The following is a 23,412-nucleotide window of genomic DNA, read 5'->3' on the forward strand; positions in this document are numbered from 1 at the left end:
TAATATGCATCAGTAATAAAAAGTTAAGGAATATACATAGAACTATCATCTAGCTAAAAAACTGATTTTATTTTATATTAATTATTTTTAAACTAAAAATATCATGTTATGTTTTGCAAAATTTTTAATAAAAATATAATTATATATATATAATAAATTAATAAAATATTTAATCATTGGTGGATAGAGAGATATAAATTATAACTATAAATATTGATTATAAGTTGATAAATACTATTAACCAATCTAAAAGATTATTTTCTTATTAATGTTACATTAATAACATACCCACGTATTTAACGTATATATTATTTTAATATATTATTTTAATATCACTGTTTATGTATGTTATGTATGTAAAATAATATTAAAATATTCCTTTTCTTCCTTTATTAATGATAAAATTATGATTAACAATTAAAAATATTTATAACTAGTAGCCCCTCAATATTAATGAAAGTACAAACTTATTTACTAATAGTATTACTGATCTTTAGCTACTAAAAAGAACATCTTGTAATTAATTATTATTAATACATATAAATAAATAAGGTGAAATACAAAGTAATCAAGTATAGTAAAAAATTGTTCCCAATTTGAGATTTTCTACCTTATGAAAAATTAAAGATAAATATATTGTGAAAACAATACGCTGAACAAGTTGCTTAGCTAAATACAATTTTCATGTTTCTAAGTGGAACTTTGCACAAACATAAGCATCTGATATTTCAGGTAACTTTTCCACTTCATGAATAGTTGGTTCTATTTCTGTCTCTAGAAGTATTTCATCCAACCACTGTTGAACTTGCTCTGTGTGTCTATGAGAATTATGTTGTTCTTCTATGATATTACTCCTTGAATTTCTATAATTTTTTGCCATTTCCTGGTCATTAGTATCTTCAGTAGTCTGAAGATTGAAATCATTTTTATTTGATTCTGTTTCTATCTTTGAAGAATGGTTAACACTTTTTTCAGAATCCTTTTCTTGAGGATCAGAAATATGACTGGAATTTCCTGATAAATTTATTATATTAGACGATTTCAATTCAGTAGAACCATCATCTATGTTTTCATCTTCTGTCATACAAGAAAATTCAGTTTTTGTATTAGAAGGAATAACTCCTGTATTCTTGATAGATTTATCAAAGCAGACATAATCTTTATTTATATCTTGATATTCTTCTATTTTATATGGTTCTAAATCAGTTACAGCTGTTGTATTAGATCCTATGAGCTCTATTCTTCCAAATTGTTTAATTTGTTCTTCCAAAGCATGTCTGTCATTTAATATTGCTATAGATGGAGGAAGAATTTCCTGACTGGATAATGCCAAAGATATTTGTTGCCTATAAATTGCTTCTGATTGTCGTAGAAGTTGCTTTTCTCTAGCATACAGTGTTTGTGCCAATTGAGCAAAACATATTTTTACTTCCTCTTGGACCTCAAAATTAATTGCATTGTTTTAATTACGACACTTATCATGTAACACCAACTAACTAACAAAATGTAAAATATTTACAAAATAAGATGTAACTCTATATAAATATCATTAATGTTTTTAAAGAGATAAAAAAACATTTGTATATACATAAATGAGAAATGAAGCTAAAAATAAAAAAAATACACTCTATCAAATAATTAAATTATATACAATAATTTAAATAGTAATAGTTCAGAGGTCATAACCTCAAAATAGTAATTATATAAATATAATTATCAAGTGAAACATATACAGAAAAAATTACCTGAAGAAATTGTTTCTCTAAAAATGTTCTTTTGTTAGCTATTAATCTTATTCTGACAAGATGATTGTCATTGTCAGTATTTTCTTCATTTTTTTCTATCATGATATTTATTTATGTATTGTATTTACTAAAATAATTTTACAATGTAACTTTATTAGCAACACCACAAACAATTGATGTTATTGAACAGTTAATTAATTTTTTAGTAAAAACATCACTTCAATACACTCCTAAAAACTACTTACAAGGAATTCCACTTCTAATTATTTTGCACTCGTTAGATTAGCTGCGCTGCCATCTTGATATTTGAAAGAATCTTATTTTTCTTCAACGGAAGTAAAGTGTTAAAAGTGACAATTATTACATATAACATAAATATTTTTAAAAATACATCACTGAAAATTAATAAAAGAAGGTATATAACAATGAAACATAAGGAAACTTCGTATACTACTATACATATATCCTTACTATACTTTACATATATCATGGTTTTTTCATTTCCATGGAAGCGTACATATATAATTATATATTTCATAAAATAAATATATAGTATAATTTTTATATTGCTAAAAATAACAACATATAAAAGTTATAGATATGTATATATATTATACTAACAAAAACCAAATAACTTTTTAATAATTAACTTTATTTACCAAAAATGTTACCATACAGATTCTTTTTCTTAATTTTTCTTTCTTCATATGAATGAAATTCTTATTTAGCATGTTACATTTTCTAAGAGAGAAACATGCGTAACATATATAACTACAATAGATACTATCAAAATAACTAGTTATAATAATTTTCAACTAAATATACCGTGAATTTTGCCAAAACAATTTTTAAATAATTTTCGACTTAATTATATATATATTAATAATTATCTTTTTCCTATTAATAATGTAATGGATATCTACTACCATATTTTCTATGCAAATCTACAATTTTTATTAAGAATAAAATTTGCACATACATTTTCTGCAAAATCACGCGTAAATCGATATATCTTTTATATAAACAAAAAACATTTCGGCTTAGCGATCAATTGAGCAGCAAAATATAATAATTATGGCAGCGTAGATATGTGTACTATATAGTTACATTCAAAATGTGCAGTAATTTTTTATTTATGGTACATGTCCGATATTGCTAAAATAAGTTATAGCTGCTAAATTTGTAATCAGACTTACACGAATAGTTTCGGAATTTAAAACACTTATCAAGTACTTGAAATTTTTAATTTTAGAATCTAATGCATTTAATTCTAAATGCATTTCTCGTGTGAATTATTCGTGTATGCCAAAAATTTCATGTGCTTTAAATTACTCTATAATATACTTAAGCTAAAACTAGATACAATCCTGAACACTTTAGTTGCCTTGTATTTTATACGAACTTCCTTCTGATAAGAATCTAATATATTATTATCTAGACGATAAAAAATGTTTATTTAAATAATATGAATTTCTTTAGTAAACAGGAACACAGCAAAAGTTTCTTTTTCGAACGAACGAAGAAAGTAATTTTATAAAAAAATTACAGATAGATAATGATTGGAGATAATGATGTCAAATGTTGTCATTAAATAGTTAATTCGTTAAATTAATGGTAGTCAGAAGGTATTACAGATTAAAATAATGAATCCCTTTTAGGATCAAAATGAATTCGTGGCAGTTAAAGTGGTGTCAGTTCGACCGATGGCTGGCCCATTTTCATTCGTAGACCTGTTACGTCATCCTCTATCCGTACTAACAACTTGTATTTCTAAACATAAAAATACAGAAGAATGATTAATGTTTTATTAGATACTCAAAAAACTTATGAAATCTTAAGCGAAATAATAAATAAGTTTTATTTACTGTAGACGTATCTCCTGGTGTTGTCTTCCAGGCATAAATCATGTAACCAGGTATACAAAGCATCGAAGATAAAGCCGTCATCCAGCCAAGCACATGCGACCACCATGGATATTCATAGTCTAAATATTTTACAGGTGTCCATTGTACGAGATTGAAAATGAAGACGCCCTATTACAATTTTTAAAGATTGAGAATAATAATAATTCTATCTAAATTAAAATATAAATTAAAGCTAGATGAGAAAATTAGAAAGTAGTCTCAGTAATCTTTGACTTATAAAATAAAGAATGAACTCTACTTACGACACAAATCATGGGGGTGGTAATAGTCCAACATAGCTTCCACCACATTAGAGGGTAATATCCTATCATGTCTCTTATAGCGTCGTAAAACCGATTTACACCAAAAGCCCAACTTATCGAAATACACTCGAAAAAAATTAGGAAGAGAAGACAGAACCCAGATACTGCGTATGAATCCAAGATTTGAAAGACATACATGCCACCTTGCGAAATACAAGATAATCCAATAATGTAAGAAAGCACACAAACTATCGCAATGAATAGTTCCTTACGCCGGCGAAGCAACTGCGGCCATTCGTCCACCTTGAATGTTAAATATTTTACAAGGGATTGAAAATTGTTTATTAAATATACACTAAAGAATTTTACTCACCATGGCAGTAATAAACCCTTCCATAGTACAAAACTGAGAATCTAAACCTATGAGAAGAAGCATAAAGAAGAAGAGACAAGACCAAAGGGGCGCTCCAGGAAGTTGAAGAACCGCAGAAGGGTAAGCTAAGAAAGCCAATCCTGGACCAGAAGCAGCGACTTCTGCGACAGGTTTTTGTTGTTCGTGGGCCATGAAGCCTACCACGGAAAATATGACGAAACCAGCGAACATGCTCGTCGAAGAATTCACCGAGCAAACGATCAATGCGTCTTTGTAAACGTTATTTGTAAATTTATTGTAACTACCAAGAGCCACTAATGTACCCAAACCTAGTCCATATGAAAAGAAAATTTGAGTAACAGCATCTATCCATACCTGCAAAGTTCAATAAGCTGTTACTAAAATCGAATAATTGTTACAATTATTTTCATTCAATCATTAAAAGAAAACGATTATTGCAGTATAATTGTATATTGTTTACCTCGGATTCTTTTAATTTGGAAAGATTTGGACTGATATAAAATCGAATGCCTTCCATGGCTCCGGGTAAAGTAATGCCACGAATCAGAAGGATCGTCAACAAAACATAAGGGAACAAGGAGGTAAAGTATACCACCTTTCCAGTCCATTTCACACCTTTCCAAATACAAAAATAACAGAGAATCCAAACCAAAAGGAGGGTACCAGCTAGTTCCCAACGAATATTCCCGACATGTTCCACGCCCTCACTGATCTGAAGTGCTCGACGTCTACAAAATAGTATTTTATACGCTCAAAGAAATCATTTATATTGTTACTATAATTGCTTAGTCGAGCTTACTCCCAAAATTCTTTGACCGGATCAGTAAGCTCTGTGATTGTCATGTTGACGTCGTTGACGGAACATACTTTAACGTAATTATGATGTCTAGTAACTTGATTCCAACATATTAGCGAATCTCTGTCGTAGGGATTTACGCAATTCTTCGTGTTCCAGTAGTTATTACAGCTTCCCCATGGTAATTCTGATTAAAAATAAAAGTCCATATAACTCGTGGAACTTTCTATATGTTTATTAAATTTATTTCTACTCTATATATAAAATACAATATTCTCGATTAAACTAACCACTGCGCATGGACATAAAAAAGTAGAAGATAGCCCAAGCAAGAATGACGATGTAATAAACATTCATCCAACAAGACATGACAGCGGCGGCATATCCGATACCCTTAAACAATGGCGCTATTTTGAAGACACCGAGGCCACCAACGGTAAGCATCTGGCCGAGAGCTAATTCCATAAAGAACATTGGAATCCCAGCAAGAACCAGTGTTAAAAAATACGGAATTAAAAATGCACCGCCACCATTCTTGTAACAGAGATATGGAAATCTCCAGACATTTCCCAGACCGATTGCTAGACCAACCTTCGAATCGAAGTGAATTAGTATAAAATCAATACAATATAAAGGTTGAAAAGCAAGTAAGAAATAAGAAATATTATAATTGATAAAGTTACCACGCTTAAAATGAAATCTAGCTTGGTACTCCATGTACCACGTTCTGGCAGTGGTTTCGTTTTATTAGATGCAGATGCTAAGTTCAATGCGGTTTTGTCAGGATTTTCAGGATCCGCGAGTTCCGGTTCTCTCGATGCTTCCGTCATTTTGAACGATTTATTCCGCTCACCGTAAAAGAGTTCCCTCGTTTTCGATGACCTCTCTCGCGTATTCCTTTATTGGCCGCGGAACTACCGCGAAGACATAACAGTGTTTCTGTTGGTAATCAAACGTGTCATAATTTTTATTTTTTCGTCTATTATATATTCTTCGACTATCCTACGTATTGATTTTCTATAGAATATATTTATTAAGTTCACACGAGAGTGGATTATGAGCCCTCTTATATGGATTATAAGCGACTTTCAAGGTTCGCTGAAAGGATGTAGTTTGCGAAGAACGAGTTTGACCGAGTTCTGTTTCCGCGACCGGATGCGATTTGTGTTTTGCGGTGTGGAAAATCTACGGAAAACTATTACGCGTCGAAATTCAAGGATACCAACTATAGTTTAAAACTGTAGTTACTGACTATACCGAGTCACATGACTGGAATCTAACATTTCACTCATTTTTTGTCCGATTCTAAGATTTCTCTTATGAGAAAAACTGAAGAAAATTATTGAAAATTTAATTAGACTAACAAGTATTTCAAAATGACTGAAAATCAGAAGTAAACGAGCAGTTTAGTTGCAGAAATAGTATTATAAAGAGATAATGTTTCGACGATTCTTGAAGGACTCGTCGCTCTTTCTATCGCGGAATCGTGCGAGAATCAAAAGTGAAACGAAAGTAACATGGTTTCTGACGTCAAGATCAATAAGAAAAAATTAAAGCGTAAAAGTAATATCGATGCGATCCGGTTAAATACGAATGTCCGGCTGGGGAACCCTGTAATGAATATCCGAGTCCGTGCGCGTTCCCCCAAAGCTCATCCTTCCCCGGCCCCTTCGCGGCCGATCTATTGCCTGGCTCCCTCTTCCTCTTCCACGCTCATAAAAAACAGCTATATTCTAATTAGCCGAGAATGCGTTGTTCCGCATAACCGACATTGCTATGATCTTGAATTTCTCGCTTACTATTAATTGGTTTCTCGCTTTTCCAATTCAACTTCCACTTGCGGCTTTTCCTTCCGTCGTTCAGATCTCCGTTTCTCGGTCAATGACGCGCCTAGGAATGTCAAGTTGCTCGCACGTGTTACATGTTCCCCATATTGTTTTACTTTGTTCTTTCTCAATAAGATAATTTGCGAAATAAAATCTTATACAAGGCATAGTTTCATACAAACCTAACTTTAGCCAGTTATCGATCTCACGACACTGTATCAGCCGTTTATTGCGCTTCCGTGGTCACCGTGCTTCCTCCTCGTGAATTTCCGGTGGTTCGTGAGAAAAACGGAAATGAAGGAAGGACCGCGCGAAAGAGAAACGTCGATTTAGCGGAACTTTCTCAAGAATCGAATTAGATCGTATGCACTGCACTGCACACTCTTAATCTTTCACGCAACAGCTCGATCGGGTCGAACGGGCGGCATTCTCAGTGTTTCAAGCAAAGTCCTCGATGCAGAAAAAGAGTGATGTAACACTTTGATTCGACGGAACTTCGATTCGGTAAAGTGATATTCGGTGATCAAGAACTAACGGGTTCTCTTGATCCTGGCGGTTCTAGCGACGTTACGATCATCGATTACTACGTATGATGTACATAAACGACGAGAACTGTTGCAACTGTTCGTTTTTTCCTCCCTTGATCTCCCTTTTTTCTCTCAACTTTCGCTCGTCTCGTCTCGATGTCGATGTCTAAAAGACAATTTATATCTGAGGGACGATGCGAATGGTTAGCCGGCCCGCTCAGAACTGGAATCAGGAGTTCACTTTCGACGGCGAACTAGCTGAAATATCAGGGGTACAAAATCGGGGGATCCCCCTTTTCCTTTTTTTCCCCCGGTCCACCCTTGCCGTTTACATCGGTGTCACGCGTTTAATCCGCGCGCGCTCACTCGTGCCTGCTCGCGCGCACGAAGCAAGAGGGGACGAGGAAAACAAGGAGAAAGAGGGTCACCAAGATCGCAACAGTATATCATCATCAAGTTGACGGCTATCCCGACGATGCTGTGCTCTTTATTGTCAATGTTTAGATATGTACATTTACATATCCATCCATTTTCTTCTATGTATCAATAACTTTCCAATTCTAGCTCGCAATACCGTTACAACCTTCTATCGCTATTATTCGATCGCGCCAATCTCAAGTACTTGGAATTGCAACACGGATGGCAGAAAAAATGTTTCCTAAGAATGTAATTAGAAAGTTCTATCATAGATATTAACCACGGGGGTTCCTTTTTGGTCAATTGAAGAAAAGAGCCTTAAAATAGAGAAACATTATTTATGAGGATTTTTGTTATTCATGAAATAACATCAATTGATCATCTGCTCTATACAAACAATATTGTCAATCGTGTTTCCAAGTGTACAACTTTGAACACTTCACAATATCTCATTTTTCGCGTTATTATCCTTATTATCGAAACTGTCTTTTTTTGTATATGAAATAAGCAAGTTTCTGTACTTTCTGATGAAATGAAAGAGTACGATAAAGTAGGTGAGCAAGACTAGGAAGCTAGTATATCCGGAGGGTTCACGTGACACCGATCTATCGCTACATCCGTTCTGGGTACACTCCGTAATATAGATCATCAGGATGATCGACATTAACTCACACAAATCCCAAAGCATCTGCTATAGATAGAAATCACTCTTCGATCTATGAAATTAAGCAGATACCTGAAAAAATTTTTTGAATTCCTTAGAAAATTTTACGATTAATTCTCAATTTTAGAAGAAAAGAAGTAGTATTCGTGAAAGTTTCTCTGATCAAGTTGAAGAAAGCGATCCTCCGTTGTAAAAACAACGAATTTGATGTATGGTGCCCATGTGTTCGAAATTTTTGCATGAAACAAGAAATTGTTAACGTAACTAATTTTTATACCTTACAAGCGCGCGCGTGCACGCGGTTTGATTGCTCGTTAACGGTCAGCACGGCAGAGGGGAGCATCCCCAATGACTAGAGGATGTGCGGGAAGTGGCGCGGGAACCGCGTTAAGAATTACTTTACGGGTCACATCTTTTTTTTACGAATCGAACTACCTTTGATTTCGCGAAGTACATTAAAACTTCTAATACACAACAGAGATAAAATATATATTACACAAAGAATACAAAAATTGATAACAGACAAGTAAAAATACCAAATATAACATATATATAAAATTCGGAATAAATTATAACATTTAAAATATTGGTTAAATAACATTTCTTATTGAATTCACAAATTTTGTAACACATTGACTTGAACATAATAAACATGCATATATAGCTTGTATAATTCCATTAAATTCTTCTTTCAGTTGTACATAAAATGGGTAGTTTCGTATAAATGATGAATGATCTATTAACAATTCGGGAATAGTTATTTTGTTTTTAATTTAATATGCATAAGACAAATGTATTGACATTTTTATTATTGCCTGCAAACAAAATTACTTTACTATTATATATTGTATGTTATTACTAATATATACTATTTTGCGTTCAAAATTAAAATAAAATAGCTGATAGCAGATGATACCTGGTGATACTTAAATTTTCTTTTCTAAAAGCATTTATGTAGGTTGGTATTATTAGTTTATGTTGTCAAATTTGGCAACCTTGTGAAGACTCTCATCGTGTGGTTGGAATTACGTTTCCTAACCTAACAAAATATCTGTTTTCTAGATTAAAGAGCAATATATTATTTAACTTATAATAAGCAATTAAGGAAATAATCCTTTTTACTACAATGGCTGAAGCAATGCGTCAAACTGTGGCTGGAATGTTGAAAGGCATTGAAAGGTGCATTATTCATTACTCAAAAGTGTAACCTAATTCATATCTTATATATGATTTATTTTAATGACACAAAAAATACATGGAAATTTAATATATTTCTTTCAACATTTAATTATTAATTTATTTGATCTCATTAAAATTTTATTTATATTGTTATAAAGAACATATTACAATCATATACATTAAGCATGCATAGCAAATAAAATAACTGTAAATATATCTTTTATATTTTATACAAATTTCAGATATAATCCAGATCATTTAGCAACCCTGGAAAAATATGTTGAAATACAATCAAGAGAGAATGCATACGACTTGGAAGCTAATTTAGCCGTTTTGAAACTGTATCAATTAAATCCACACAGGTTTAACATGGATATTACTTGCCAAATACTGTTGAAGGCTTTAACAAATCTTCCTCATACTGATTTCGTACTTTGTAAATGTCTTCTCAGTGAACGAATTGTAAGTTATCCATTTATCATCTTGATTCTTATATTTTCATCAAAAATATTTTGATTTATAATTTATATATTAATTAAACATGATCTTAATTCAAGAACAAATTCACAATATATATAATAAAACATTTTTTCATACAAAATATATATAATTTCTCATTTACATTTTTTACATAAATATGTTGCTAATCTACTTTTTATAATTAATGCATAAATTGACCAATAAGTTTAAAATTATTTTTACAGATGCAAGAAAGTCCTATTAATCAAATCATGTATTTGGGAGACATTTTAGAACAATGTAATTTCCAACATTTTTGGGATAGAGTTCTTTCTATGTCTGATCTTTGTGATAGGATTGTAGGATTTCAAGATTCTATAAGAAAATTTGTTTGCCATGTAGTAGGAATTACATTCCAAACAATAGATAAAAATCTCTTAGCACAACTTCTTGGAGGAGTTGATGGTAATGTTTTTTCACACTTTTTAAATATTTTAAAAGAGATGTATGAAAATATTCACAAAAGAATATTTTGTTAAAAAATATATCAAAAAAGATAATTATTCTAAACAACATAAATCCATTAAAGCGTGAATTTATAAACTAAATTCCTTGAATTAATATTGTTAATATGTTTTACTTATCAATATTATGCAACATTTATACAAATTTAGAAATATTTTTTAAGTACAAATTATTATACCACCTTAAAATATGTATGAATACAAATTTAATAATAAAATCATTTATTTCAGATACCACATTAAAACATTGGGTAAAAAAATATGGATGGAAAGAAGAAAGCAAGTCCGTTATTTTTATAGCTAATCAGGATGAAAATATTAAAACAAAAAATATTACAGAAAAAATAGATTTTGAAAATGTCGCTGGTTTAATGGCTGCTTGTCTTTAAAAGTTATATCTTCAATAAATTTTTTGAACAAAATAAATTTCTTACTTATTTTATAGTATAATACTTTTATATGTATAATAATTTCATAACACATATAAATATAAAAAATATACATTCTGCACAATTTAAATACAAATGAATTTCATTAATATTTTTAAAAAATTGAAAATTAGTACTGAATTTTGCATAAACTGAAATATTTCGTAATGCATATGAATTCATAAAATTTTATAAAAGATATACTAAAATGTTTGATTATATGTATTACAAGATTTTGTTGAAATTCATTCATTGACATTACATTCAATACAGTTACTAACACTTGATTCAATCATGTGAGTATTAAATTTGCAAGTATATTTAGACATATTTAATCTTATGGAATGACTCACAAATATTAAAATATATATTAATTTAAGAGTTTATCTTGAACTATAAGCGGATATAATTTAATGAGGGATTAAATAATAATTCAACAGCAATGATACAAAATTTGTATAAAATTAAACCTTCAAACATCTTTCCTATGTGTTACTTTTTCTACATTTTTAAATAAATATGAGATTATTTAAAAAAGAACTTTATTAAAAGATTAAAAATTATTAAAAAATATTAGAATGCTGTAAATTTTCTAATTTTAAATAATTAAACGTTTTTAATAATATTTAAGCATTTGAAGTAGACAAATATAATATGTGAAAGTCTTCCTTTTCCTTCTCCTAAATTTTGTAATGTATAATATCTTATTTTTTTGCAAATTGCATTTAAATAATGAAGACTTTCTTAAACATATAGAAAAGTATTTATGGCAAGCAAAGCCATAAAAGAGCATTTACATTTCAATATGTGATTAAGTATTCATCTAAACTTCATGATCTATCAGGTACGCATCTTTTCGGAAAGTATAACGTGGTGGGTTTTGGCAAGGAAACATCCATAGAATTGGATGGCTCTTGCCACAAACCTGAGAAAGTAAAACCAGAGTACGTGAACTGTTTCTTTTATAATGATGATTATTCTGCATATGTTCCGTTATGTTTTCTTCTCCGAGGATACCTTGAAATTGGTCTACCAGCATTGCGATGACAAACATGCCAAACAGTGCTGATTCCAATACCAATATAATACAGTGTAAGCTGCAGAAAAAACTTCTTGATTAATTTCATTTTTTTCTGACAACATATTTCCGTGTGTACTTCAAATAATTTTTAGATTTGAATAAGTTTTACATGTAAATTTGAATATTATATAAGCAAAAATTACTAATTATTTAATCTTCTCTCAAAATACTCTTATTCTATTATTAGAAGTTGAATTTAAGTTAGAATGTAATAATACATTTATTATTTCAAACAATAGTGAAATATTTGAAACACACATACATGCGACTCTGTTTGACAGCTATGTCATTATTGCACCGAGAACATTCTAAAATCCATGAGGTTATCACCAAGCCTAGTGCATAGAAGGCCAATATTCCAACATAGACCAGAAATTGAATAAAGTACTTTTGATTTTGTTCTCCAACACAGTTGTTTATCCTTTGAGCAATGTTGTAAATTAAGTTCAATGTTAAAAAATATCATTAAAGTATATAAATCATAAATCTGCTATTACTGCATTATTATTTTTATTATAATAAATGTTTGGTAAAAATACTAAAAAATAATACTAAGAAAATATCATAAATTTAAAAGTTAAGAAATTGAAAATAAATAATAACAAAGATCAATTATTAATCGCTATAAATTGCATAATTTTTAATTGAATTTAATATTTTTTACTACTCTACAACTGTAAACATGTTTTATATTCCTATAAGTTATAGCATACCACGGACAATGATGATCCATTCGCCTAACACATCGTTTACAAATTCTACAATGACATGCTTTGGGAGGTCTATATGTTTCGCATCTAGTACAAACAGTCCAACTGTCTCTCTCATCACATTCAATTTTTGTTTCTGGATTATCTGTATGAATGTCAGAAAAGTCCATACGACTTTGAAGTAGTGGCACAACACCAGGATCACTGCAGACTGCTTTCAAATGTGATATTATCAATAATAATATAATAATGTTGAAAGCCACAACATGAAAGGGACCCCACAAACTGTACATAATAATATACAAAATGAGATTAATTGTAAATCAGTAAATAATTAATGCAAGTGCATTTCCTGAAGATGCATCTCTAATTACAAGAAAAGTGCAATAATGTAATAAAATGGAAAAAGAAACATTCCATGAGCAATATTTTATTAAGTTAAATTAAAAGTATATTAAAAGATTAAAATACACATATCCATATTGATATAAAATTTATGCAAAATCAACTTCGTACAAATAAGTATAAAACTACAAATAAATAGGTTTACAAACATAGAATATTATTAAATGCACCTGTCTTGCAAACTATGCAGGATAACCCAACGTACGACGACGTAATCTGCATAGAAGACAGCAACATATGTAATTATGATACACACAATCCCACAGGGGTCTTTTACAAACATTTTTATTTATTCCATACTCTTTGCTAGCAAATATATCAGCTATCGTCACAGACTTAGAACAAATTTATGTAATTTCGTTCTTCATTGAATTTACATTATACGAATTCAATTCAATCTTCCTTAATTCCATTTAAGTTCAAGTCTTTTATTCTACAATTGCACTAAACATCATATCGAAACGTATTTATAAGCAAACAGTTGATTTATTTCACTAAATAATGTTAAAATGTTAGCACAAATATTAAATTTTCTGACCAATACTGATCACTATTGACTAGCCTAAACTGACAGCCATGATTTTGCTGTCATAAAATACCACGTGACATCCCCCACTACTCCAATGTAATCCTTTCCCCTGACTGAAAATATATTTTAGTTTCTTTATTAACATTGTGATGTTCAATAATGAAATGCTGTTTAACATGATGGACATAACCTAACAATTATTAAGTTTCAATAATAAATACATAATTTCTTTATTTCTATAAATTTTAAATAAAAAAATTAAATATATATTAGCTTTTGAACAATATTTTATAATATAAATTTCGTAATTTAATAAATATTAGGCAGCATAATTATGACAGCATCAAATAATCCAATTGCATTGAGAAATTGATATTAACTTCAAGAAGGAATATTTTCTTTTCAAATGTTATTTGCCTTAAGTGGATATTTAAATGGAAATATATGAACGTAGCACAGAATCGCTTTGTGTAAATATACAATAATGCATAATTAAACGAAAACTTTATTTACAGAACTACTCGCAAATAAAAGTAATAGCGATAATAATAATAATTAATAATAATAATAGTAATAATTAATAATAATCGAATCATTATGAATCGATTAACGATAACTATAACAAGTGAAAGAAAGGGACAGTAAAAGACAGAAAGATAGGAAGAAAATAATGGTAGATTGCTACATCGGTGACTGTGATGGTGTAACAGTAGCAACAGCAGTTGAATAGACTTCAATAGTAGTAGTTAACGGTAGCTGTAGCAATAACTTGTATTTTGGACTTAATTCTCATGTACAGACTTAAGTTCTTTAATCTGCTTAATAAGATACGCCTTCTCATCATTGAACTGTTCGTCTTCGGAACGGTCAGTGTGGAAGCGCGTCAAGAATTCGATTAATTTTTCCTGATTACGCAGTAATATATCTAAGATTGGTTTCGGTTTATTTGGATTCGCCACGAATACCTAAAAAGTTACAAACAAATTTTTCTGATTATTTTTTAAATCTAAATAATAATGATGATTCTAAACTACGTAAATATACCTTAAAAACATGAAACGCTTCAAACTGAATATTACGTGATTTTTCTTTGAGCATATTCATCATCAATTTCAAATTATCAGGATTCGAAATATATCGTGTCATTACCTAAAATTTAAAAACTGTCGAATTAACGTACTCTTAAGAAGGTACATATATATATATATATATAAGCACGCATACACATACACACACGCGCGCGCGCGCGCAAATTATACATGTTTACATATATATGCTTTCTTCAACTACTGATAATTATACATACGGTAAAATTGTGTCTATCGAGTAAGAGTTCCCCTAGCAGTTTCAAACTTTGTCGTCGCGTAACATAGTTTTCTGAATTCAATAACCTTTGATAATGAGAGAAAACTTTATCGTAATTAATTTCTAAAAACTCAGCGCTCAGTATTTTATGCCTGGTAAGTAATTCCTAAAAACCAACGTACCGGATGCACCAAGAGTATTCTTTACTTTAAGTACGATATATCATGCGCTTATCATCGCTTACTTTGAACGTAGAAAACGCGTCGGAAGCTATGTCGAATGTTGACACTTCAACGTATCTGAAAAAATTGTAAAAGTCGTCCGAATAGATCATGATTTTTGCCAAGGCCTCATATCTTGCACATTCTCTTAACATAGTGCCACAGTTTAAAGCAATGTCTTGGTGCTCATATCTGTAATTATTACATTTATAAAATATTTGATATTTATATTTAACAAGTAGAAGATGAATATTGTACTTTACCAGAACTTACCCAGACATGAGAGTAAACAATATTTCTGGTTTAGTACATATATACTCTACTGTTGGAGATCTGGTTCCAATTTGTCTCCGTAATATATTATTAAATACTTGAGCAACATCCTTCTTTCCCTAATGAAATATTATAAAACATATTAAATATATGAGCATATGAGTATACTAATAAAGAAACAAATAGTATATCATAAATTAAATATTAAAAGTTTGAATAATTGTTGCACAATTTATAATTTGATATTATATTGTAAATATATCTAAACATACCTCAAAATCTATGCGACTAAGATTTTGCACAAGTAGAAGCAACAAATTACTATTATACAATTCTTGGGCCAATTGGGCAACAACAATATCTGCTTGAGGCTCTGTTTCAGCTGTTCCATAAAGCATATTTTTTATATGTACCAAATTTTTACTGACATCCTCTTGAGCCTAAAAGTTAATGTATTGCGTCATAGAAACCGAAATGTAGTCTCACAACATACCTTTTCTACCTTCTTATCACCACGCTCCAATGCATTTACTGCTTCCTTAAGAGCTTTTACCACCTCCGCCGGACTCTTTTGAGACTTTCCGAACAGAGGCATGTTTTTCACAATGTACAGACCTTGCAGAATATATGGAAACAATAAACAACTGTTAGGTCTCTTGTTCTAGTAAATAGTTTCTATAAACTGTAATTAATACAATTAAATAATGTGCACTACTATAGTACATAACCATTATGTAAATTCCAAATATAGAAAATCCATTTGGAAAATTCATTTTAATATTTTGTGCACAAAAACATAATGAAATAAAATTAAAAGAAAGTAAAAATAAAATTATATCAAATTTAGGTTAAAAAATTACGTGATTTAATTGCTGCAATAGTAAGTGCTCCAAATTTTGAATTAAAAGAGGCTATGTAAGGTATTTTTCATATTCCAGACTTATAATATCCTCATATATGTTTATGCGAAGAGTCTTTTGTAGGATATACTCTTCTTAAATATTTTGTTCATATATTACAAGATTTGCAATAAATTACGCCAAACATATTTCTTCAGGTTATATCTATAGATGTAAATGTCAAATTTGTTACAGGCTACGACCTATTATCATCAAACATGATTTTATAAATATTAATTGTGTCTGTTTTCTTATTTCGAAAGTACACATTCGAATTAACCTAAAAATTTTGACTTTTGCCGAAGTCAAGTTTAAAAATTCGTAAAGTGATTTAAAAAAAATAATTGAACCGACAAACACTGCAAGAAATATGCCGAATGAAATAGTTGCAACAAAAATGGAGGTCGTGTATCAAGTCGATCAACGATACAATGACGACAGAAAGGTTCAGGTAAAAAAAAAAGAAAGAAATCAACAAAGCAACATAAAATTTATACATGTTTATAAAAAAACATGAATGATATAAAATAAAAATTTAACAATTTAAAGAAACTAGAAGAAATCGAATTGCGACTTGTTAGGGTGCGAGTTTGTTGAAGAAGATAATAAATGTTTAACCTGAGCGTTTCAATCGTCTCACGAGCCTTAAAATAATCTTACCATTCAGTCAGACCCTGAACGAACCCTCAGCCTCGGTTCGAAGTATTCTATACGATTCTTTTAAAAGCACACATATAAGGCAACTACTTTTCAATTCAATATTTCGTGTTAAAAACACAATTTATTCTATTATGACAACTCTATTGATAACAGATCCCGAACCTACGCAATGTGATATAGTTTCTTTTAAAGAACGCTACAAATGAATTATTTGTCTTTGAAAACTTTTGACTAATTGCACGATTCTGTGACGTCTCTTATCAAAATTCTTTCACGACTAATGCCGAATCTGCAAAAACATTATTGGTCTTGACTATCTAGAAACTTTCGTTTCAACCAATTGGAAAGCTTTGAAATTAAAATCACGCATCAATTCACTTATTTAATACGTAATCCTGCTATTTAAATGAACCATTTTTTATTTTATTTTCTTATAGGTATAATTACATAGTTTTTCTTAGGAGATGTATTGGGAAATTATTTAACCTGAGAAATCACAAAAAATGTCTCGTTTGATGTTATTTTGAACTACGTAACTACTCTGAATGTTTTTTATTAATTAATTATGTTTTAATTAACTAAAATCATTAGAAATATTCTTAAGATTACTTTGTACATGATATATTATATATTGAATCATGGCGCGAAAATTTCATATACTTTATCGCTTATTTTTTATACAAATAAGACTATAGTAAAATAGTGCATAAATTTTAATACTGCACTTCATTTGAAATATGTCCTAAATAAGAAGTACTTTTAAATACCTATCTTAATTTAAAATTCATGTGTATTTAGAATCGATAATAAAGTAAATAAATTACGAAACTTTTCTTTGGAAGTAATAATTACTTTTAAATATTTAATTCTTTTAAAAAATTGCATATTTGATGGAATTAAATATTTTAATGGGATTAATCTTTCCACTATTTACTATGTATAGTAAAGTCAATTGCGATGTACTACGCGTCCTTTTTAATTTACTACGCGTTTGTGTTCAACATAAGTTATTTATTGGACAAAAGCCGACAAATGGGTATTACCAATCTGAAAAGTAAAATCCCAATAATAGTGTTTGGCACTTTGTAACACTAGAAACAGGTTTTTCTTGCAGATATTACAGTGCCCATAAACGTGGAACAGAAGGAGCCACGTGACTGGGAAAGCAACCAATCAGCTGTTTAACTTTGTCATGCCGCCAAGCTCGTCTCTATTCTGTACTGTGCACGCGGAAGCTAGATTTGTGTTGTGTGTGATATTTTTCCAATGAGCGTTTTCATAAAATGGTCGCATTAATACGATAAAGAAACAGCTAGCTTTCAATTTTGTGCGTGCAATAAGACGTTCCTTGATCGGTATATCGTTGAATTCTGTTCTCAAATGGTTCTATATCATAGTCGCCATTTTGGTGATAGACCGAGCCAAGATTAGCGAGTGTACCTATGATCTTTTTATTTTCACTCGGCATTCGGTCGATCGTCGTGATCGTCGGTGACGCCGGGACGAAATTCTAACCTCGAGGATGACGCAACAAAACAAAACGATGAACTTTCTCATACATGACGCGAACGGTGAGTATGCCGAGTGCGCGCCAATTATCAGCATGCCTCGCTTCGATGATAATGCCTTGATTTTCTCTCATTTTCTTTAAAATCACGTAGTTTCACTATCGTTGCCTTGTTCCCGGTTTCATGCTCGTGTTTCTGTTATTTTTCGTTTGATTCTTGTTAATTGCAATTTCATATTGACTCTTCTTTTTCCACATACATGTTAGTCTTATGCTCTGTTTCTTTCTTAACTATCTGCACTGAATTTATGGAAAGATGTTTTTATTTTCTTTTCTATTAATAAACAGATAAAATCAATTTACTTCTAAGTTGTTTGACTTTAGATTGTTTAGGAATATACTTACTTGCTTGTCTTGATTGTTCAATCGAAAAAGGTCACTTTTACTTCACAATGCTTATATTCAAGTTTGAAGATCCTGTTCAGTGTGTTTTTAACATAGTTAAGGTATATTAGTTCAGAGAGCCTTTGTTTAGTTCAATAATTTTTCATGTTTATGTTTATCAAATATTTAAATTTTTCATTAATTACTATTGACTTTATATTGTTTGATGTTATCATAATACACTTATAAAGTTGGTCATACGATGACAAATATATTTTTTGTTGAATTAAAAAAAAAATTCATACATTGATGTTGTACTTGTTTAACTATCAAAATAATAATAGAATATTTAATATTATTTTAGGTCATCCACAAGTAATAAAAGTAGTGCAGAGTACTGCTAATAAGGCATTGGGTGGAATCGTCAGTACAACAAATGCAGGTGGCCTTAAAGTCTTTAAGACTCCGAGCCAAGAATCTCAGGTATAATAAATAATATATGTATAATAATTTTATTTGCCATTTGAACATTTTTTTTGTTATAATATTTATATAGGGATAATTCAGTTTTCCATTTTAATATTGAATTCAGTGATTTGTCTCTGATGTTTAGGTTTTGTCATCTAACGCACAAGTTCTTAGAACTATCAGTCTGCAGAGTCCTTCAACTCCTGGCCAAAGTGAGTAACTTTTTCAACAATTATTTTTATCTAGTTATCTATCTCTTTATGTATTTTTTTTAACAAATTTAAAAAATTAGTTTTTTATACATTTGAACCTTTTTGCATAGTTATTTCTCACATTATTGGTTATTTGAAAAAAATATTGTAAACATAAGTTACTCTACTTCCAGAAAAATATCATATAGGGAATATAAATTTTGTTTAGTTGAACATATCTCCAAAATTTCAAGGTGACCTTTGTTTTTTTAAATAGGTCTATATATTTCTATTTAGGTAGGCATGTAATTCATTATAAAATAAATTTACCTATAACATGTTTATCTTTCAATATCATTCAAAGATGTTTATGGGAATTTAAAATTTATTTTCTATGAATAAAAACAAGATTTCCTTATCAGAGTGAATCTGATTTGATCATAAAGATGATACAAATTTACATTAATATTTATATTCATCATTATGTTTTTAAACAAAAGACATTCTTCAAATGAATTTGTCTTGTAATGAACTACATGCCTAATTGAACGAAAATATATAGTTTCATATTAAAAAATAAAAGCCATCTTGCAATCAGAAGTGTAATTAGATAAAATTGATGTCTATCATTAAATGCCTTTTTTGAAACAAATTAATTTGAAATATCTGTTTGAATAACCAATACTTCAAGATATAATTATGTGAAAACGTTTATACGAGATGCCTTGTATATACAGTAACATAATTTCTTGCCATTTAATTTTGAAATAAAGGGTATTAAAACAATATTTTTTGTGTGTAATTGTTCTAGGGTTGGTTACAATACCATTACAGAATACAAAATTAGCAACAACCAAGGCTGGTGAACCCGTACTGACCAAAACTATTCAATTAACATCTGCACAAATGGTATGCTTTATTCAAAACAATTACCTCTGTTGGTAAAATTTTAATACTAAACTTATTAAAAGTTATAGGAATATATGAACTGATTGTTTTGTTTATTTTGTTTTACAGAGTGATATAAAACAGGCAATAGTATCTCAACAACAACAACAACAGCAACAACAATCTGGTAATCAACAAATTGTGAAAGATGCAAGTGGAAAAACATATATTAGTCCAATATTGGATCATAGTGGTTCTAGAAAAAGACAAGATGTTGAGGGTGGTGATTTTGTACCAGAGTAAGGATTTACCTATTTTAATGGAATATTTTTTTATACGTGTATTTACTATTGTCTTCGTTCTATAGATTACTTGTAAACAAATCTTAATGATTAAGAACTTAAATATTTAAGATAAATTTTTAGTAACATATTTATCATTAATGTTTTATTTTTTTCTTGATAGCAAACGGAGAAAAACGGAAAAAGTAGGTAAAGGATTACGTCATTTTTCAATGAAAGTTTGTGAGAAAGTTAAAAAGAAGGGAACGACGTCGTACAATGAGGTTGCGGATGAACTTGTTGGAGAATTTACTAATCCTGCTCATATAAACTCTTTAACAGATCAGGTATGATTTTCGCCATTTCTTTTCATTTTTAAAGTAATACAAATAAAGAATAACGTATTATTTTTTGTCTTATAGCAATATGATCAGAAAAATATTAGAAGACGTGTTTATGATGCTTTGAACGTTTTAATGGCAATGAATATTATTTCAAAAGAGAAGAAGGAAATCAGGTGGTTAGGTTTGCCAACTAATTCTCTTCAGGAATGTTTGGCACTTGAAAAAGATAAAAAGAAGAAAATCGAGAGGATTAAAGCGAAAACACAACAATTGCATCAATTGATCCTCTCGCATATCTCTTTTAAAAATTTGGTGGAACGTAATCGTGCCAATGAGAGTCTGCGTGGCCCACCAAAACCAAATTCTGCCATACAGCTGCCATTCCTGATTGTGAATACTAGCAAAAAGACTGTCATAGATTGCAGCATTTCAAATGACAAGTATGATAATAGAAACAAGTGATTTTTTTATTACTGTCAATATTATATTTTAATTGATAATATCAAATCATGTTGGTTACAGAACCGAGTACCTGTTCAATTTTAACGATAAGTTCGAAATTCACGACGATATTGAAGTTCTAAAGCAAATGGGTTTAGCTTTCGGTAAGCAATTTGTTTTATATTTCTTTTTGAACCTATCAGTCAAATTAATTAAAGAGAAATAATATTTGATCAGGTTTAGAGAAGGGTGAATGCACAGAGGAAAATTTGCGGAAGGCCAAATTAATGGTTCCAAAATCTCTGGAGAAATACGTGGAACGTACGTATGATTCATAATTAAACAATTGTTCAGATCATTATATGAATTTTATATTTCAATGCGTTACTTTAGAATTAGCATCTGGTGATTTGGAAAAATTCATCCCAGTGACCATTCCTGGACCAAGTACCTCAATGGAAGATCTGGACACAAAATTGGAAGGCTCTCGACCTCCTTCATCTTCTCATACTTCACTTTCAGAGGATGTTCTATCGCCACCCTCGCAGTATTATTCCGAGGAGGAAGATGAAGAAGAAGAAAGTGATCAAGATGACCAAGCCGATAGTGATCTCGAAGTTAACTAGCACTCCGAACGATTTTCTCGGGGCTGGACTCAGGGTGAGTAATTCATAATATATAGAATTAAAGAAATCTTTTTAATCTACCAATAGTGTAAAATTTGTATTTTACAGGATACTCGTCACTGTTAGCAGCGTACTCGACATGGTCGTCATCGATATCGCTCTTAAAAATGTCATTCTTGTGCGCAATCAAGATGCAAACGAGTGACGGTAGTCGGGGGTCTCTTAAATATGGAACCTCGTTGTCACCGTTAATAAAAGTCTGTTAATGAAAAATGAGGATGGTCAAAAAGTGAATTAAATGTCGATTGGGGCCAAGGAGAAACACACAAAAAAAAACAAATCGTGTAGGCATAAAACACAAAAGCTTCAGAACGTCTCGTCTGAAAAAAGGAGACTCTCGATGCATGACGATCGACAGGATCCATGATTATGCGGCGCGACTGAAACCCGGGGTGCTATTTTAATTGTGCATCATCTTAACAGGTTTATATGACTAGCATCTATGTATTGTAAATTATAATCTTTACAATGATATCGATATTAATGTGTACGAGACATTATGACCAGTACTCATTTTCTTATGGCACGTTTATAATTAATATCGCCCAAGCTAATATGCCGAGATAAATGGTATTCTGAACAAGGGCACACGTCTGATTCAATTTCGAACTAAAAATAATAAATTGTAATAATGTTATTGCATTGTGTATATCAATTTTCTCTACCTGTATGTGTTTAATTGCTTTTCCATCTAATAGACATATATTTGCTTGTTTAAAACTTTGATTATAAATTGATATAATAGAACATAATTTATAAATATATAATATTAAGAATAATTATTTTAATTTCAGTTTTTATAGTTATTTATAACGATCATATATATGTATTATATAAATTCAAAATTTGTTACTGTTATCTGAATCAGTTCAAATAAAAGATGAAAATAGATTTACTACAAGTAGTCATAAAAGCAAATCTGTTCCATATTTTTTACTTCAATTTTTACTATATATTACAAAACATTTTAAATCAAATATTTACAGAATGCTTTATAAGTTGTTTTTCTTTTT

General features: G+C 30.2%; 6 protein-coding genes across 14 annotated transcripts; 2 read left to right on the top strand and 4 right to left on the bottom strand.

Annotated features, from left to right (window-relative positions):
* Positions 1-371: 371 nt before the first annotated feature.
* LOC100647686 lies at positions 372-2,131 on the bottom strand. 2 transcript variants are annotated; one of them, XM_012311811.3, is made up of 3 exons: positions 1,991-2,131; positions 1,746-1,872; positions 372-1,441 (listed from the first exon to the last, which is right to left on the bottom strand). In XM_012311811.3, the coding sequence occupies exons 2-3, from the start codon at positions 1,845-1,847 to the stop codon at positions 683-685; spliced, it is 861 nt and encodes a 286-aa protein (XP_012167201.1). In that variant the 5' UTR covers positions 1,848-1,872; positions 1,991-2,131; the 3' UTR covers positions 372-682. The 2 variants fall into 2 exon arrangements, with proteins under 2 accessions (XP_012167201.1, XP_003393302.1); XM_003393254.4 differs by having other exon boundaries at positions 1,746-2,130.
* A 544-nt stretch (positions 2,132-2,675) lies between these two features.
* LOC100647210 (sodium- and chloride-dependent GABA transporter 1) lies at positions 2,676-13,609 on the bottom strand. Of its 4 annotated transcripts, XM_048414184.1 has the most exons (10): positions 7,111-7,661; positions 6,902-6,992; positions 5,786-6,041; positions 5,393-5,693; positions 5,106-5,289; positions 4,767-5,034; positions 4,286-4,660; positions 3,913-4,215; positions 3,611-3,778; positions 2,676-3,515 (listed from the first exon to the last, which is right to left on the bottom strand). In XM_048414184.1, exons 3-10 carry the CDS (start codon positions 5,930-5,932, stop codon positions 3,426-3,428), a joined length of 1,836 nt encoding a protein of 611 aa, XP_048270141.1. In that variant the 5' UTR covers positions 5,933-6,041; positions 6,902-6,992; positions 7,111-7,661; the 3' UTR covers positions 2,676-3,425. The 4 variants fall into 4 exon arrangements, with proteins under 4 accessions (XP_048270141.1, XP_048270310.1, XP_003393298.1 ...); XM_048414353.1 differs by lacking the exons at positions 6,902-6,992; positions 7,111-7,661 and adding an exon at positions 13,493-13,609; XM_003393250.4 differs by lacking the exon at positions 6,902-6,992.
* On the top strand, positions 9,573-11,120 carry LOC100647565 (eukaryotic translation initiation factor 3 subunit K). The gene is made up of 4 exons (XM_003393253.4): positions 9,573-9,715; positions 9,958-10,177; positions 10,420-10,639; positions 10,930-11,120. Exons 1-4 carry the CDS (start codon positions 9,663-9,665, stop codon positions 11,085-11,087), a joined length of 651 nt encoding a protein of 216 aa, XP_003393301.1. The 5' UTR covers positions 9,573-9,662; the 3' UTR covers positions 11,088-11,120.
* On the bottom strand, positions 11,846-13,634 carry LOC100647801 (palmitoyltransferase ZDHHC3). The gene is made up of 4 exons (XM_003393255.4): positions 13,493-13,634; positions 12,921-13,202; positions 12,470-12,628; positions 11,846-12,223 (listed from the first exon to the last, which is right to left on the bottom strand). The coding sequence occupies exons 1-4, from the start codon at positions 13,603-13,605 to the stop codon at positions 11,950-11,952; spliced, it is 828 nt and encodes a 275-aa protein (XP_003393303.1). The 5' UTR covers positions 13,606-13,634; the 3' UTR covers positions 11,846-11,949.
* A 963-nt stretch (positions 13,635-14,597) lies between these two features.
* LOC100647327 (protein Mo25) lies at positions 14,598-17,499 on the bottom strand. 5 transcript variants are annotated; one of them, XM_012311880.3, is made up of 8 exons: positions 17,210-17,499; positions 16,153-16,265; positions 15,923-16,090; positions 15,651-15,769; positions 15,401-15,569; positions 15,158-15,322; positions 14,896-15,000; positions 14,598-14,816 (listed from the first exon to the last, which is right to left on the bottom strand). In XM_012311880.3, exons 2-8 carry the CDS (start codon positions 16,243-16,245, stop codon positions 14,634-14,636), a joined length of 1,002 nt encoding a protein of 333 aa, XP_012167270.1. In that variant the 5' UTR covers positions 16,246-16,265; positions 17,210-17,499; the 3' UTR covers positions 14,598-14,633. The 5 variants fall into 5 exon arrangements, with proteins under 5 accessions (XP_012167270.1, XP_003393299.1, XP_048260885.1 ...); XM_003393251.4 differs by having other exon boundaries at positions 16,144-16,265; positions 17,210-17,498; XM_048404928.1 differs by lacking the exon at positions 17,210-17,499 and adding an exon at positions 16,511-16,714.
* An 872-nt stretch (positions 17,500-18,371) lies between these two features.
* On the top strand, positions 18,372-23,036 carry LOC100648044 (transcription factor Dp-1). Its single transcript, XM_003393257.4, has 11 exons — positions 18,372-18,780; positions 19,465-19,583; positions 19,714-19,780; positions 20,571-20,668; positions 20,777-20,946; positions 21,113-21,275; positions 21,351-21,712; positions 21,795-21,877; positions 21,951-22,034; positions 22,107-22,373; positions 22,448-23,036. The coding sequence occupies exons 1-10, from the start codon at positions 18,732-18,734 to the stop codon at positions 22,337-22,339; spliced, it is 1,428 nt and encodes a 475-aa protein (XP_003393305.1). The 5' UTR covers positions 18,372-18,731; the 3' UTR covers positions 22,340-22,373; positions 22,448-23,036.
* Positions 23,037-23,412: the final 376 nt, after the last annotated feature.

Source organism: Bombus terrestris, chromosome 1 (genome assembly GCF_910591885.1).
Source record: "Bombus terrestris chromosome 1, iyBomTerr1.2, whole genome shotgun sequence".
NCBI lineage: Eukaryota > Metazoa > Arthropoda > Insecta > Hymenoptera > Apidae > Bombus > Bombus terrestris.

What these genes read in the sequence shown, in the direction of transcription:
- LOC100647686 (XM_012311811.3), bottom strand. Translation starts at nt 1,847, where the DNA reads ATGATAGAAAAAAATGAAGAAAATACTGACAATGACAATCATCTTGTC. An exon ending in TAGAGAAACAATTTCTTCAG is followed by an intron (nt 1,442 to 1,745) that starts GTAATTTTTTCT and finishes ATTAATTTTGAG; the next exon opens with GTCCAAGAGGAAGTAAAAAT.
- LOC100647210 (XM_048414353.1), bottom strand. Translation starts at nt 5,932, where the DNA reads ATGACGGAAGCATCGAGAGAACCGGAACTCGCGGATCCTGAAAATCCT. An exon ending in CCAAATTAAAAGAATCCGAG is followed by an intron (nt 4,661 to 4,766) that starts GTAAACAATATA and finishes TGAACTTTGCAG; the next exon opens with GTATGGATAGATGCTGTTAC. An exon ending in AAGGGTTTATTACTGCCATG is followed by an intron (nt 4,216 to 4,285) that starts GTGAGTAAAATT and finishes TTAACATTCAAG; the next exon opens with GTGGACGAATGGCCGCAGTT.
- LOC100647565 (XM_003393253.4), top strand. Translation starts at nt 9,663, where the DNA reads ATGGCTGAAGCAATGCGTCAAACTGTGGCTGGAATGTTGAAAGGCATT. An exon ending in ATGTTGAAAGGCATTGAAAG is followed by an intron (nt 9,716 to 9,957) that starts GTGCATTATTCA and finishes TACAAATTTCAG; the next exon opens with ATATAATCCAGATCATTTAG. An exon ending in GTCTTCTCAGTGAACGAATT is followed by an intron (nt 10,178 to 10,419) that starts GTAAGTTATCCA and finishes TTATTTTTACAG; the next exon opens with ATGCAAGAAAGTCCTATTAA.
- LOC100647801 (XM_003393255.4), bottom strand. Translation starts at nt 13,605, where the DNA reads ATGTTTGTAAAAGACCCCTGTGGGATTGTGTGTATCATAATTACATAT. An exon ending in CTGCATAGTTTGCAAGACAG is followed by an intron (nt 13,203 to 13,492) that starts GTGCATTTAATA and finishes TATTATGTACAG; the next exon opens with TTTGTGGGGTCCCTTTCATG. An exon ending in ATGGATCATCATTGTCCGTG is followed by an intron (nt 12,629 to 12,920) that starts GTATGCTATAAC and finishes CATTGCTCAAAG; the next exon opens with GATAAACAACTGTGTTGGAG.
- LOC100647327 (XM_003393251.4), bottom strand. Translation starts at nt 16,245, where the DNA reads ATGCCTCTGTTCGGAAAGTCTCAAAAGAGTCCGGCGGAGGTGGTAAAA. An exon ending in GTGATAAGAAGGTAGAAAAG is followed by an intron (nt 16,091 to 16,143) that starts GTATGTTGTGAG and finishes ATTAACTTTTAG; the next exon opens with GCTCAAGAGGATGTCAGTAA. An exon ending in AAGCGTTTCATGTTTTTAAG is followed by an intron (nt 14,817 to 14,895) that starts GTATATTTACGT and finishes GTAACTTTTTAG; the next exon opens with GTATTCGTGGCGAATCCAAA.
- LOC100648044 (XM_003393257.4), top strand. Translation starts at nt 18,732, where the DNA reads ATGACGCAACAAAACAAAACGATGAACTTTCTCATACATGACGCGAAC. An exon ending in CTCCGAGCCAAGAATCTCAG is followed by an intron (nt 19,584 to 19,713) that starts GTATAATAAATA and finishes TCTGATGTTTAG; the next exon opens with GTTTTGTCATCTAACGCACA. An exon ending in TAAACTCTTTAACAGATCAG is followed by an intron (nt 21,276 to 21,350) that starts GTATGATTTTCG and finishes TTTGTCTTATAG; the next exon opens with CAATATGATCAGAAAAATAT.